Genomic DNA, 16942 nt, shown 5'->3' with positions numbered 1-16942 from the left:
TGGCTCCACCAGGGAGCATAGTAGGTTCCTCATTTTCATCAAAAGGTATCTGAGAGGTATCCAGGAATGATGTGTTATTTCCCCTCTCAACATCACCTTCCTTCCCAGTATTACGTTCTTATGTCCAGGCAAAGTCAGCAGTACTCTCCAAAGGCTTAACTGTATATAGTTCTCTGGGACCAGTTAAGTTCAGAAACTCTAGTTATAGCTTCATATAGTAGAATGTTTTCGAAGTCTAAACATTTGTGTGTGTATGTGCTATGCTAGCGTGATTTTAATTGCGAATGTAGTTTTGTTTTGAGGTAGAAATTAGCCAGATTCTCTAGCTTTTATCTTTATTAGCTGGTTCTTGTTAATTTTAATCAGTGTATTGTTGGTAGCCCAGTGTTTCTTATATAGAATAAGCTTTACTAAAGCTCTTGATTGACATATTTAAGTATGACTAAATATAATTGACTTTGAAAAATTTTAATGAAATCTTTAATTTGGTAATTATCATGTATATTACTGATAACATTTACTTTTTATAAGAAGAGGGACCAACATAAAATAATTAGGTTAATCTACTTGATCCAATTGGTGTAAACTATTTTTTAGTTTGATAGTTAAATATTCATAAAGTGACCACCTGTTCTGGTTTTTAATAATTTTTACTCACTTTTCCTGTTGCATGTTAGATTTCCTATATAATAGGATGATCAGGGTCAGTAAATGAAGACAAAATGCAGACCACTTAACTTTAGTTCGTGTTCATAAGATTTTGGTAAAATGTAGGTGATAGCTAATAGCCTAAATAAAAATTTGAAATGATTTATGGAATGTGGGTTTAAATTGGTTATGTAATCCTTATTTGTTACCTGGCCATCTTTAATTGAGCCATTAAAATTAGGCTACCTAAGTTACTTACTGATATTACAGGTTTTTCCTCATAGTAGGTCATGACTGTAAGAATATATTTCTAAAGGTTCTAGGTAGATTAAAAGATGAAGAAATTCGATGTCGAAAATACTTGCATCCAAGTTCATATACTAAAGTGATTCATGAATGTCAGCAACGAATGGTAGCAGACCACTTACAGTTCTTACATGCAGAATGTCATAATATCATCCGACAAGAGAAAAAAAATGGTAAGTGATATGAAACAGTGAATGTGAATAGAAATTAAATTATAAACCCACTTTCTACATCATCTCCAAGCCTCCTTAGATTTCAGACATTTTTAGTAATAATCTAAAATATTTGATATGCCTTTTTACCAATTCTTAATAAAAAAGACTATTTTGGAAAGGTATGTTTTCCAAGTCAAAAGAAAAACTAGGAAAAGGTGTTTGCACATTTTTACATATCACAAGGGCTAATTTCCTTAATACATTAAGAGTTTCTAATAAACAGCAGGAAAAAAAGCAAAGATGAAAAGGAAATATAAATAGATTTTAAGTATATGCAGATGCTCAGTCTCATTCAAAATAGAAGAAAATACAAAATAAAGATATAATGAGATACTAATAATAAGCAATAAAAAATGGAATTTTTTTAAAGATTTTATTTATTTATTAGAGAGAGAGAGAGAGCACAAGCAGGGGGAGTGGCAGGCAGAGGGAGAAGCAGACTCCCCACTGAGCAAGGAGCCCGATGTGGGGCTCTACCCCAAGACCCTGGGATCATGACCTGAGCCGAAGGCAGGCGCTTAACCGACTGAGCCACCCAGGCGTCCCAAAATGGAATTTTTTTTAAAGGAGAAAATAGCACTAAAAATTTTCAAATAACAGGGAATAAACATAACAAGATATGTGCCAGACCCACACAGGAAATGAAACATTGTTGAAAGCAACATTGATTTATAGATCCAGGAGAATCTACTCAAAACTGCAGTGGTTTTTTTGGTTTGTTGTTTGTTTTAATTGTGAAAGTTAAACTCTTAGACTAAGAAAAGTCAAGACAGTCTTGAAGACCGTCATGGGAAGACTTTGCAGGATAGCATGACTTATGATAAAACCACAGTAATTAGGACAATGAGACATTGGTGCGAGGGTAAACAAATAGACCAATGGAATAAAATAGCCTACAAATAACCCATGCATACATAGATACTTGATTTAAGACCAAGGTGACACAGTAGAGCAGTAGGTGAAAGACAGTCTTTTTAACACACAGTGCTGAGTCCATTGGATATTCACTTGGGAAAAAGTAAAGTTTGATCTCTACCTCAGATACCGTATACAGATTCAGTCAATACATTGTAGGCTTTTGACCTACATGTAAAACAGTAGCACTTCAAGAAGATAATATAGGAGAATAACTTCATGACCTTGAAGTAAGGAAAGATATTTTTAAATGAGACACAAAAAACACTAACCACAAAGGAAAGATTGATCAAGTGGACTGCATTTAAAAAAAACCTTTGGATCATTAAAAGACCATTAAGAGCATCAAAAGACAATCATAGGGTAATATATTTGCAATCACTGAAAAAGGTTTATGTCCAAAATATAAAACAGTCAAGAAATTTGAACAGGTACTGCAGAGTAGAGGATATCCAAGTGGCCAGTAAACATATACAGAGGCCCTCAATCTTATTAAAATAGAGGAATGCAAATTAAAATCCACACTAAGATACCAGTACTCACGTTTTGATACAAAATTTAAAAGACCATTACAGGGGAGGGGAGTGGGGGATGGGTTAGCCCTGTGATGGGTATTGAGGGCATGTACTGCATGGAGCACTGGGTGTTATACGAAAACAATGAATCATGGATCACCACATCAAAAACTGATGTATGGTGATTAACATAACATAATAAAATTTTAAAAAATACTAGGGTAAAACTGGAGAGATTGTTGAAATTTAGATAGTGTTGAATAAAGCAAGAGATTCTGGGGGAAAAAAAAATTAAAAGACCAAATATAGTAAGGTTGGGAAGTGTGTAGAGGAGCGAGAATTTGTTATATACCCTGGGCTCGGAGTATAAATTGATGCAACTACTTTGAAAAACTGACATTGACTCTTAAGGCTGAATGTATGCATATCTTCTGATCCAGCCCTTCCAATCCCAAATATATAATCCCCTGCCCAAACTGCATGCAAATATATACAAAAAGGTAAAAGAATGTTCATAGCAGCATTACTTGTATTAGCTCCAAACCAGAAATAACTCAAATGTCCAATAACAGTAGAATAAAGTGCAGTATACTCCTATAATGGAATATTATTAGAGAAGTGAAAATGAACAATTACAGCTACATACAAAATGTAGATGAGCCTTATAAACATGTTGAACGAAAGAAACCAAACATGAAGGAATTGTATGATTCCATTTTTATTAATAGTTCAAAACAGGCAAAACTAATCTGTGGGTTGGTAGTCATGATAGTGGTTACCTTTGCAGAAAAGCAAGAGGAATAGTGATTGGGAGGAGGTATGAAGGGAACTTCTAGGTGTAGGGAATGTCTGTTTCTTACCCTGGGGGGTGATGTCATGGGTGTGTATGTGTTCACGTGTGATAATTCATTGAGATATGTACTTATGGTTTGTACACTTTTTGTATATGTGTTATATTTCAATAAAAAGTTTAAAATAAAAAGCACTGCACTGAGACATCATTTTCAATGGGAAAGATCAAAACGTTGATAACACGTTGTTGGCAAGGGAACTTCCTGCTATTGGGAGCTGTGTTATAAGGATCTGTCTATAAGATGAAGCTCTGACACAATAGTCCCACTTCCAGGGATTTATACTACAGATATTCTTACCCATATACAGGGTTCTTAATTGTAATATTGTAATATCAAGAGATTAGAAACAACCAAGTTTTCATCAATTTTTAAGAAATTATAATATAGCTATATAATGGGGGTGCTATGCAGTTGTAAAATAACCTTTATGTAATGATATAAAAAGATCTCTAAGTTAAAATGTTGTGTTCTGCAGTTGCAAATAATACATAAAATATGCTACATTATTTGTGTAAAAAGAGGCAGAGGGAAGACTATATGTATTTGTTTGAATGTGCATGAAACATCTTTGAACTGTTATAACTACAATATTGCTTTCCTGTGGATGGTTGGGAGATGGGTGTAGGGGACTTTCTTTGCATTCTCTTGTAATTCTGCATTTTGAACCATGCATTACCAAATACATTAAAATATTTTTTGAACTCTGGAAATTTAATAATCAAATTTTTTTTTCTCTTCAGACATGGCAAATATGTATGTCTTACTTCGTGCTGTGTCCACTGGTTTACCTCATATGATTCAGGAGCTGCAAAATCATATCCATGATGAGGGCCTTAGAGCAACCAGTAATCTTACTCAGGAAAATGTGAGTTATATAAGGAACTGGATATTTTTCTCTTAATCAGATTATCATGGAGTTTTTCTTATGACTTTACTGTTTTAAACAGTGACAGAAAAGTCCTACCATGATAACAAATGAAATATCTTTATTAAAATGTTTTAAACCTGTAGTTTGTTGGCCTCATTCTGGAATTGTCGTATTATTAGAAAATCATTGAATGAAATAGGCTTCTTCATAGTCATATTGATGTGTTCATTTAGCAGTTGTTAATTAACTGCTCACAGAAAAATATGTTTGCTGTTTCTAAATGATTGTGTTTCTATGTAATTGGCATTAATAGTTGTAGTGATAATGGTATTAATCAGTGGTAGTATAGGCAAGTTACAATTTGCTTTCTTTATATATGCTCTGAATTTGGTAGCCCAGGAAACAAATTTAAATTAAGAGTCTTCCCTAAATATATGCTTGCTACCCAAAATATCCAGCAGTGAACCTCATGTCTCTAATACTTATCTTTCTGAAGAGTTCCCTGCCGGTCAAATGACTATTTACAGCAAGGTGTCTTTCCTCTCAAAGTGTGTTACTATCATCAAATCTTGTTGGATGAACTTCTTTGTTATTACTTAGTGATGGCTTAACCAATAAGATAGACATGACATGAAATGTTACTTCTCTTCCTGAAGTAGAGCTTTGGCTCTTCATTTGCAATAATTTTTATATGGACATCATCATTCGGGAGCATTTGTTAAATGCTGATCACTTCAGTGATTTTATGTTCTGCCACAGTAATGCATTAAGTAAAACCATTAGTTTATATTATTAGTCTTTTAGGTTCAGGGTGTTGAATGATATTGGGCAAAGAGGCATAGGGTGCCGTGTCAAGGACGGGGGTGGAAGTGTAAGAGAATACATCTGTAGTAGACCCAAATAATTTTAGCTGACGTAGTTCCCTCCATTAAGTTCAAAAACTCACTTTTGCACTGCTAGATACTTCTTCCCTCTCAGATGTGGGGGAATTGTACTGCTTAATTCAGGGGGTCTCTGTTTTCACAGACTCTAGCTTTTTAACTCTTCTTTCTCTCTCAGCCTTCAGTAGCTTTGAAGGCAGTTTTTGTTTATATAATCCTCTATGAAAGTGATAGGCCTGGTAGTTCAGAGGCTGTATCTTGTTACCCTGAAGATACGGTATTCCAACACAGAGAGGAGTGTTTTTAGTGGGTTCTTCTGGCAGAAGAACTCCAGTCCTGCATTTCTCTGGTGTTGAATGACAAGCTAATTTCAATTTTAAAGTTATAGATTTTTAAGTCCATCTTAGCTAAAAACATTTTTGAGGGTTTGTGTGTGTGTGTGTGTGTGTGTGTGTGTAATATTAATTTGCTTGGGGAAAACTTTACACGTAATTAAACAATTTTTTAGTAAGCCTCATTTTATCCTTGAACTTCTTAAAATGTGATTTTGTACTTTGTATTTCACATTTTTAGATGCCAACACTATTTGTGGAGTCAGTTTTGGAAGTACATGGTAAATTTGTTCAACTTATCAACACTGTTTTAAATGGTGATCAGCACTTTATGAGTGCATTGGATAAGGTAACTTTTTAAAGTATATATATAATTTTCTTTATTTAATCACCATTCTTCAGGCAGTTTCAGAATTAGGGCTCCTAATTGATTGTGTATGTGATTTCTAATCTAGACAAAGTCAAAATAGAAATATAACTTTTAGATTAATAACTGAGTGGTTAAATTGAATGCTTGAATTATATGGGAATTGAATTTCCCATGAGTATGCTATATAGGGGGCAATTGCTAATAAATTAGTATCTTCTAAAAAAATGCAATTTTTTAAATTAAAAGTGTAATTAATTAAAAATGTAATTTTAGTATCCTTTAGTGCTGATTTTTCCTTTAAATATGATACTAAGGTACTATACTGAGTAATATTTGAAATAAAAATCAGTATGTTTTACAAACTTTGGGATTTTGGTATCCTTTAAAGGAAATTTGTTTACATGGTTATTATAAGATTTTTAAAAAATGTAGTCTTATTTTATCTGTGTTCAAAAACCAGTAATGAATTATAGAGAATATCTTTCAGTAGGAAGAGTATATATAATTTTTTATATAATTATCATGAGGGTTACAGTTAGAAATTTACCCTGTGTTAAATATGAAAACAGGAACACACTACCATCAGAATGCCATGTTTTGTGTGAGGCAGTAATTTTTGGATGTACGGATTATAGCATACAATATTGAACCAGCTGCACTTTTACCCCGTTACTGGGAGCTAATTACTGGTCTGTTTTCTTATTTAGGCCCTTACATCAGTTGTAAATTACAGAGAACCCAAGTCTGTTTGCAAAGCACCTGAACTGGTAAGTTTTGATGGTTGCTTAAAAGTAATCTTACGGAAAATCAGTATTAGAAAAAGAAAACTGAGGAGAGCGTCAAATTAATTTGGTTTTATAGTATCTTTCAGAAAAATAGATGAAATTAAATTATTAAAAATAAAAATTATTATGTACATTGTTTATAATTTGGCATTTATTTAAGGAATGCAATTGGCCATGTATTAAAGCCTTTTTTTAAAGGAATAACTGACAGGGAAAATACTCCATTTCACAACGTTTGGCATTTAAAGTATGTGTGCTTTGGAATAATTTGCATTACTTCTCATAGGGATTTTATTTTATCTGAAATCTAAAGGAAATTGTATGGTAAATTTTTGATAGCCTTTACAGGAAATTTGCTTACCAAGGTTGTTGTAAGATTTTTAAAAAGTACTTGTTTAATGTAAAAAATACCAGAGCCTCTCAAAACTCATCTAGATATTCTTTTGAAACTTTTATTACTTATATCAATGCTTTATTGGGCTCTACATGTTGATTAGATTTTTTTTTACTTATTTCTAGTTTTTTTTTTAACCTTATAGAATATATTTTAAGTTCTTTGGGGCATATTCATAATTTTTAAAACATAAGCTTTAGGATGGCAAAGACCTTACCCATTGATCTTATTTTGTATTGTTGCCACTTTGCCTCCTTTGAGGCATGATATGTACAGAAGGGCCCTATCTAAGATTTACTGTCAATTTCTACTTGAGCTTGCTAAGTACTGTGACAACTTATTAAAGAAGTCAGCGAAGGGGATGACCGAGAATGAAGTAGAGGACAAACTCACGAGCTTCATTACCGTTTTCAAGTATATCGATGATAAGGATGTTTTTCAAAAGGTAAGTTGTTAATAGAAGTTTTATTTGTGTTTTAGTCAGCTTTGATTTGGTTTTGAACTTCAAATCATCAGAAAGAAAGTAATCTTTAAAAAATTTTTTTAATATAGTTCTACGCAAGAATGCTGGCAAAACGTTTAATTCATGGATTATCTATGTCTATGGATTCTGAAGAAGCCATGATCAATAAATTAAAGGTAATTTAAGCCTTTGATCTGATAATGTCCTAGAAATTATTCCATGAGCACATAAAGATATTCATTGGAGCATTATATGTAGTACCAAAATATTTCATCGATAGGAAACTGGTTAAAAAATACAGAATGTATATTCATGTGGTGGGATATGCAAATACGGTATTGAAAAGACAAAATCTCTGTATATTGATTTAGAATCATCCACAAGATATAAACAGTGTTAACTTTACAAAAGACTTGTATTACTTAATGAATGAATACAGCTAAAGTATTCCTTTAAGTATAAGTTTTGGAGTGCAGTTGAATTTCAGGTCATTTTTATATCATTTTAGCATACACACTGATGAGATAAATAGTACCTGATTCATATTTATCATGAGTTACTTAGTAGTTGATAATTCCTACATAGTAGACATTGAATATACTATGTGGTCCTTTTTAAATATACCAGTCAATAGTTATCTTTTGATTTTTAAAAATAATGTAAACACAAAGCATTTTATATCCCAGGATTAGAGATCCAAATGTTCTGAACTGGTGATGACAGAGTTTTGAATAATTTCAAGGAAGTGGATTTCTTCATTATTCAGTAGATGGTATTAAAAATATGCCTAAGTATCCTCCTTTTTAAACTTGACCACTGACTCAAATATACATAGTCATCTTTCGTGTATATTTGATCCTATATGTAAACTTTATAAGGTATCTTATATATAGTAATGGAGCATTTTGTAGTGTTGAAATAAGATACATGCATTTATAGAAAAGTTTTTATTTTAAAGGGAAATTTATTGTTTCATAAATCTGTATTTTCATTTATTCTGCATTGAAAAGGAAAAAATCTTTGAAAGGTTTTGCTTTGAATAGCTGCTTTGGATTATGAATAATACAGGCCATTGGAGTAAATACATAAGCAGGACCTTTGACCATAGACCTATCAGTAGAAATACATTCTTAATAATCAATATGGTTTTTATTTTTATTTTAAATCTTATATTTTCAAAAACTTTTTCTTTTACAGCAAGCCTGTGGTTATGAGTTTACCAGCAAGCTACATCGGATGTATACAGATATGAGTGTCAGTGCCGATCTCAACAATAAATTTAACAATTTTATCAAAAATCAAGACACAGTAATAGATTTGGGAATTAGTTTTCAAATATATGTTCTACAGGTATGAGTATGTGTTCCATTGTGGGCATTTATTAACCATTTCAAATATTCTGATGCAAAGGATTAATATATGGATGCCTGATTACATTTCTTTCAGTCAGTGGTTGGTAGCTTCTAAAGTTACGTGTTATATTGAATTGGAATGAAATGTGTCATGATAGAAATGTTGATGGGTTTTATCAACATTTTGAGGAAGGTAAAACAAAAAGGTGCTTTAGTCGCCTAAATCATTTTATAAATTTTTATTTTTAAGTTAGATATTTATCTGTTTAACTTTTTTCCTTCTAGGCTGGTGCATGGCCTCTTACTCAGGCTCCTTCATCTACATTTGCAATTCCCCAGGAATTGGAAAAAAGTGTACAGATGGTAAGTTTGCAGGAAATATGTTAGAAAACCAAAGAAACTTTAATAATTGTCTTCATGTTATATTACTTTAAATATTTTTCCAAAGTCTTAAGGCCTTATATGATATAAAAGTATATGCACAAATGATAGTTTGTCTGCCTGTAGGAAGAATGTTAAGTTATTGTAGTTCCTAATATTAAAACTAAAATGCTAAGGGTGTGTCATACAGTTCTTTGTCAAAGTGTGTCTCTTATTTTTATTAAATCAGTTATCTGCTCTTAAGCAGTTTTAAATTACAGAAATTTTGGTATTAGAAGAAAGTTTAGAACCCAGTACTTAAAATAGTCATTTTCTAACTTTTCATTTGAATTTGGAGCCAATTTTGTGCCTCCACATTTATCCCCTATAATAGTTATTTTTATTTCTGGGCTGTAATTTAGGTAAGTATATATGGAATGTGAAATAATCTGGAAAAAATGCTTTAAAGTGTGACTGAATATAAACCTTACAATGCTTACCAAAAAGCTTTTAAAGAGACTGTATCTTTACAGCTTTATTGGGATATAATTAATATACCATATGTCCTAGCCTGTTCACGTTCCTATAACAAAATACCACAGACTGGGTAGCTTATAAACAACAGAAGTGTATTGCTCACAGTTCTGGAGGCTGGACACCTGAGATCAGGGTGCCAGCGTGGTCACGTGAGGGCCCTCTCAGGGTCACAGACTTATTGTGTCCTCACATGGTAGAACGGGCTATGGGATCTCTTTTATAGTAAGCACTAATCCCATTCATGAGGGCTCCACCCTCATGATTTGAGCACCTCCCAAAGGCCTCACCTCGTAATACTATCATACTGGGCCTTAGGATTTAGTATATGAATTTGGGAGGGACACAAATGTTCAAACCATAGCACTATATAATTCATTCATTTAAAGTATACAATTTCAGTGATTTTTAGTATATTCACAGTTGTGCAACCACCACACAATTTCAGAACATTCTTATTGCCCCAGAATTGTCCCTTCAAAACCCCCTACCCATTAATAGTCATTCCCCATTTTCCCCCAGCTCCCTTCCCCACTCCTCCCAGCCCTAGGCAATCTACTTTCTTTCTCTATAGATTTGCCTATTCTGGACATCTCAGAGTCTTACCATTTGTGACTAACTTCATTCACTTAGCATGTCAGGGTTCATCCCATGTTGTAGCATGTATCAATAGTTAATTCCTTTTTATTGCCAAGTAATATTCCATTGTATTGATGTACCACATTTTATTTGTTCATTCATCAGTTGATGGACATTTGGGTTGTTTCCACCTTTTTGGTATATGAAAATGCTACTGTAAACACTCATGTACAAGTTTTTGAGTGGACATGTTTTCATTTCTCTTGAAACTGACCCTTTTTGATTTCCTAACTCACCAAAAGAGGTTTCTTATTTCTTGACTGGATGGAAGTTTGGGTAGCATTTTTTTCTAGAGAAATCTTCATTATTGCATTTGGGCAGTAACTTGAGGTTGAAAATGGTATTTCATTACACTGTTTCCTACAGATGTTTGCAATGGGTAATTTGAGTCATTTTTTAAAGTAAGTGTGTTTTTTGTTTCTTTCAAAATAAGGATTATAAAGAAAATAACACAGTGTAGGCTCTGGAATCATAATTTCTGGTTTCATATGTCTGTTCTGCCATTTACTATGCTCTGTGACTTTGGGTAAATAACTTACTGATATTTCTGATGATAGGACTACTCAGAGTGTTGATATGAAGATAAAATGAAATAATGTAAAGCACTTAGCCTGGTGTATAGTAAGTACTCAATAAATGGTAGCCAATATAGAAGAAGTAATAGTTATAGTAGTAGTGATAATAGCAGAGTATAAACAACCAGGTAGATTTCAAGATACCAAGCATAAGGTAGACTTTCAGACTAGGAGTCTAACTTAAGGACTTCTTGCGTCTTCTTTAGAAAGGCATGATAGCACAACCATCTTAAAAACTGTATGAAGAAAAGCATTCATTTGGGTGGGCAGGTTATTATGGATTTTGCAAGAAGGATAGATGCAAGCTAGGGGTAGGAGATGAGGTAGCCAGGTAAGGCATTTTGATGTACTCATCTTTAACAGTACTAAAACTTACTTCTTAAAAGAACCTGAGTTTTTGAATTGCAATTAAGGCAGAGAATAGGGGCTGCCAGAAATAGTTTCCTTCTAATTTTATGTTGCTGTTCTCTCTCCCCTTGAGTTAATCATTTTCCATTAACAGTTTTTTAACCCCTTCAACTTTTATTAATGTATAACCTTCATCAGGTTTCAGTTTCTTCATTTGCAAACAAGAAGTGAGTTCTTTTCTGACTATAAAATTATGATTCCAAGAATATTGTCCTCTCCATTTGGATTTTCTCTAATTACCAGTAGAGGGAGTTTGTCCTTCTATTTTTTCCTAGTAAATCCAAGTGTTCAGTTATATAGGACTCAAAATTCATCTGTGTACTTAACACCGTACATTTTCACATATAAATTAATTCATCTTGCCTTAGTGATCATTTATATATTTTATATCTTAATCTTAAATATAGCAGTTTATCAAAAATGATTTTCATTTTACACATAGGAATCTTTTTAAAACTATGGAAATGAAGCTTTAATTAAAAGTATTTTGCATATTAGACCAATAATCTTCATTGTTGTATTTCTTTTGTACCTGGTCTACAAATCTGAATAATACCAAGAAATATAAAATAGTGTGTATTAATGCAGCTCTTTATTAGAAGTAAATATGAATTGTTTATTTTTAAGGTCCTTTGAGTTCTAATTAATACTCTCAAATGGTATTTAAAGGATGGTGTCCTAGCCTGACTATTATTTATTTTAAAATGAGAAGTTTAGGCAAGATATATTTTTTACTAATAAACTTTGGTAGCATAATTGTTTAATGATATAATGAAGCAAGGTTTTATAGCTTTTGTCTTTGAATACCAGATGAATTTATAATGTTTCCATTTGGTACTCAATCTTTTTGTTCTTGACTAGTTATTTATGAAAATCTTTAATCAGATTTTAAATTCAAGGGTAAAGGAATGTTTTCTGCCTACATATCTCTATCATTATCAATAAAACTTTATTGATAGTACTAGTTGTTAGGAGTGGAAAGAAGCGAAACATTGCCTTCAGAGCTTGGAATATAAATCCCGATGCAGGGCTCGATCCCTGAAATGTACATCCTTGCACTTAAATAATTTAGAAAGAACATTTTAAAGTTTGGTTTTCTCAATTTCAGAATGTTTTATTTTGCTTTTGTCCACAAAGTCATTATAAATGTTTCATAATTAAATTAGGAGTTATATAGTAGTAATTGAATTTTATTGACACCTTTGGAGGTTATTAATTAGTCAAAGCCTACTTCTGGGATCCTTTTATGACATTATTTTGACTTTCATTTGTCTAGATTAGAACTAGGCAGAAAATCCTAAGTATTTCAAGTGTTAGTCATTTCCTATTTATCATGCCAGGGGCTTGGTGGATTTGTACCATTGGAGGGAAAGCATGCTCAACAAGTTAGCTTACCAGGACTAAGCAAACTTGGAATGGACTGCTGAAAGAATTCACTAATTCTCTTGGCTGGCAGGTCAAACATTGCTGATTGCTTTATTGAAACTTTGTTTTGGGAGTACAGAAGGTTAAGTTTGATACAATTAAAAGCTTTAGGTGTAAATATTACATGTGGCACATTATGCTGAAAGTATGTCCACAATTCTGAATTGTGATATGATGTGTTTGCTTATTTTTCAGTTTTATAATGAAATTGAGTGTTTCGGGTTTTGTTTGTTGGGGTTTTTTTGTTTTTGGTTTTTTTTTTTACATTTCAGTATCATTTTCTCACTATATATTTATGTACTGACTCTTTTAAAAGATATTTTTTGGATTGATGTCCTACAGTTATACATTCAATTCAAGGAAGGAGTTTTTTAAATTTCAAAGCAACATTAATAGAATGTTAAATTTTTTACAGTAATATCAACAAAAGATACAAAGATGAGTACTTTGAAGCTTTGTTTATATTAGTGTTTGGCTGGATGTGGAAGTTAAATTGTAGATACCACCTTATAGGTAATCACAGAAATATTAACCTGTCACTTCAGCAAGGGCATATGTTGGCAAATAGGAAAATAGAAGTGAAGGTATGATTTGCATTTTCATATTGAAATTTATATGATGGTGTTTTTGGTCAGTAATTAGTATTTATAAAGTCCAAATTGCTATCATTCAAAACTGATAATCATTGACTATCTCATTTCTGAATTTATACAAAAAGTCAAATGTGGAGGGCTGTGGTTTAGTGGAGAGAACCCTGGACAAAGTTTTAAGTGAAAAGAGCTGCACTGATATTTGTATGATCTTGGTCAGGGACTTGCATGGATATGTTTTCTCATCTATAAAATGAGTAAGTATACTGGATGGGTTATAATGTCTTCTCTAACATCAACTTTTTTTGTGTGGTAATAGCTAAGTAAGTTATGTTATAGTAGCTGAAAATAATTTTTTTTTCTTCTTTACAGTTTGAATTATTTTACAGCCAGCATTTCAGTGGAAGGAAACTGACATGGTTACATTATCTCTGTACAGGTAAAATGCATTTAATTATATCTAGTGTAGTGAAATTTACCTGATACAAGTATCTTAATAATTTAGGAAAAGATTTCTTATAGCCTAATGATAGTTTTTTCCCTAATGATGGCTTTTAACCTCTTTTCCTCTGTCTACCCTGCTGGTTATCATTAAACCAAGTATTAATGAAGTTTAAGTGCAGCACTTTTTTTTTTTTTTTAAGATTTTTATTTATTTATTTGAGAGAGAGCACAAGCAGGGGGAGGGGCAAAAGGAGAGGGAGAAGCAGACTCCCCACAGAGCAGGGAGCCTGACACAGGGCTCAATCCCAGGACCCTGGGATCATGACCCAAGCTGAAGGCAAACGCTTAACCCACTGAGCCACCAGGCGCCCCAAGTGCAGCGCTTTTTAATAGTGCTTTATTAATTTATGCTGCTTATATTATTAATGCTTATTAAGAAAGTTTCTAAATTTTATAATAGTTTATTACATTTCTGTAACACACCAGTTTATCTAGACATTAGAAATTTTATCTAGAGGGCGCCTGGGTGGCTCAGTTGGTTAAGCGACTGCCTTCAGCTCAGGTCATGATCCTGGAGTCCCTGGATCGAGTCCCGCATCGGGCTCCCTGCTCGGCAGGGAGTCTGCTTCTCCCTCTGACCCTCCCCCCCTCTCATGTGCTCTCTCTCATTCTCTCTCTCTCAAATAAATAAATAAAATCTTTAAAAAAAAAGAAAAGAAATTTTATCTAGAAACCAAGACTTGATAAGTCAGATACTCCTAAAAAACTATTTTCTCTAAATATGTCAGAAATCCTCAGAAATTTCTTTAACCATTATAGCATCATAAGGAGATCTAACCATTTGATTTTTATTTGTGGTGCTGTAGTGAACTGCAGTAGTAAATGGTTTTTCCAAAATGTCGCAATTAATTCCCAGTAGTTTCAATTTTAGAAAAGTTTAGTCAGAATCCAGTCCTTTGCTTCTTTTTGGAACAGTGGGGTCCACTTATTTGAAAGTAGGATTAATACCTGAATGATTGTAGACTGTGTGCAGTTGCCCTGAGTTGCCTCAAGATGTTAGCCAAAGCAAACACTCAAATTCTCTCTACTTTCGTTAAAGCTATATGCTTTGAAAGTGCGTTGAATCAACTTTCCTTCTGTATAAGGAAAAGGTATATATCTCTTAGGAATGGCATGAGAATATTTGATCAGTCAGGTGCCATAACCTTTATTAGGAAATTCTTTCACTCATGTAAGAGAAATTTCATTAAGAGGAACTTCATCTAAGTAATTTCTTTTAAGTGCCATTTATTTGACCACTTTATATTTGTAATATAATGTCTCATTATGTTAGTAGTACATATTAGTACATAATTGGTACATGTAATATATACTTATACAAGTTTATTTTTATTAAACAAATTGGGCATTTACATTTTTTTTCAGCAGTTTATGAAATAAAGAGATATGATATTCTTAATAAGTGGTTAGTTTGTACTTGACCTTTAATTTTACATCTGTTATGAATTTTTTCTATTTTCATTTAGTAAATATAATTGGTTTTAAGGGAAAAAAATTGCTCAACCAGTGTTTTATTTTTTTAAATTTATTTATTTGAGAGAGAGAGAGTGCACAAGTGGAAGGGGCAGAGGGAGAGAAAATCTCAAGCAGACTCCCCGCAAGCAGGGAGCCCGACACAGGGCTCGATCTCACAACCCTGAGGTCACTATCTGATCCGAAACCAAGAGTTGGACACTTAACTGACTGCACCACGCAAGCGCCCCACTCAACCAGTGTTTTAGATAACTAAAAGAATTTCTAATATATCTTAATGTACTTGAGTTTAATTTAGTTTTACTTCCCCTGAATGTCTTTAGGAGTTTACTCTCTTTGTTTTTCTAGTTACCTCAGCAATAATAAGCCTGTCTCCTAAAGTATTTTAATGAGGGGCTCACTTTTTTGGTGTTCAGCAACTCATTGTATATAGAAATAAAGAAAAAACTGTATATATAGTTTTTGCCGGGCGCCTGGGTGGCTCGGTTAAGCGACTGCCTTCGGCTCAGGTCATGATCCTGGAGTCCCTGGATCGAGTCCCGCATCGGGCTCCCTGCTCAGCAGGGAATCTGCTTCTCCCTCTGCCCCTCCCCCCTCTCATGTGCTGTCTCTCTCTCATTCTCTCTCTCTCAAATAAATAAATAAAATCTTAAAAATAAATAAATAAAATGTAAAATATATATATATATAGTTTTTGCCATTGGAATTTGACCTGAAAAGTGTTATCAATAACACCTAAATAGGAAAGATATCAACATTCTTTTCCTGTTTTTGAACTATACTAAATTCCCAGGCTGGTCCATAATAACCAGATTTTTGGAGCTCATTTGTTCTTTTTTTTGGTCTTACTTTAGTGTTGCGTATATGTGTCTTAATTAAAGCCAAAGAGTTTATTCCTTTGGAAAAGAGATGTTAGCCTTGTAAATTCATTTCTTGTTTTGAATCACTGAAAGCACTGAAAATACCTGTGATCTATCAGTGAAGCCATTTGCTAAGGTTTTATTTTGGTTTTGTTTCTCATTTATTCATTTACTCATTAACAAAAAGTTTTCAAACACCATCCACCTTTAAGATGCTTGTTCTGGTGTTCCCACATTTGTCATAAGGCTCCAGGGCTCCTTTAAAATATTGGCTCTGATTCTGGACTGATCACTCAGAGTTTTGTTTCTCAAGAACCCCTATCGTTCATATTTACACATATAATCAGAATTACTCTTTCCTAGTCCATTTCCACATTTCCAGGTATTTTTTGTATTGTAATCCAAGAGTTTTTACAAATGGTTGGAGATGGGTATCAAGTGGTATTTGGAGGAAGTTAGAATCAGAACATGTAGGGTTATTAGCCTATTAAGTCTGTAACCTTGAGCAAATTATTTAACTTCTCTGAGCCTATTTCTTCATCTTTATCTTTGTGAAATTCATTTATCAATTCAGAGAATCATCTTCTTTGTTCCTAGTACTGCTGTATGCTAAGAACAGATAAAATACAGAGGCTCAGCCCTCAAAGAGCTCACATCTAATGGGAGGACAGACAAG

The 16942-nt window shown here is 33.1% G+C and overlaps 1 protein-coding gene across 7 annotated transcripts in view; it reads left to right on the top strand.

The window, feature by feature from the left end:
* Window positions 1-16942, top strand: part of CUL2 (cullin 2) — a 109819-nt gene that overhangs the window by 77671 nt on the left and 15206 nt on the right. For all 7 annotated transcript variants that reach the window (XM_036084153.2, XM_036084152.2, XM_036084157.2 and 4 more), the window contains 9 exons: window positions 965-1127; window positions 4194-4318; window positions 5776-5883; window positions 6612-6671; window positions 7400-7528; window positions 7636-7722; window positions 8744-8896; window positions 9184-9261; window positions 13802-13868. In XM_036084153.2, coding sequence (XP_035940046.1) covers window positions 965-1127; window positions 4194-4318; window positions 5776-5883; window positions 6612-6671; window positions 7400-7528; window positions 7636-7722; window positions 8744-8896; window positions 9184-9261; window positions 13802-13868 — 970 coding nt within the window. The remainder of the gene's footprint in view (window positions 1-964; window positions 1128-4193; window positions 4319-5775; window positions 5884-6611; window positions 6672-7399; window positions 7529-7635; window positions 7723-8743; window positions 8897-9183; window positions 9262-13801; window positions 13869-16942) is intronic.

Source organism: Halichoerus grypus, chromosome 6, assembly GCF_964656455.1.
Source record: "Halichoerus grypus chromosome 6, mHalGry1.hap1.1, whole genome shotgun sequence".
NCBI classification, from domain to species: domain Eukaryota; kingdom Metazoa; phylum Chordata; class Mammalia; order Carnivora; family Phocidae; genus Halichoerus; species Halichoerus grypus.
The sequence above is the reverse complement of the archived record's forward strand: the minus strand, read 5'-3'. Positions and strand labels throughout refer to the sequence as shown.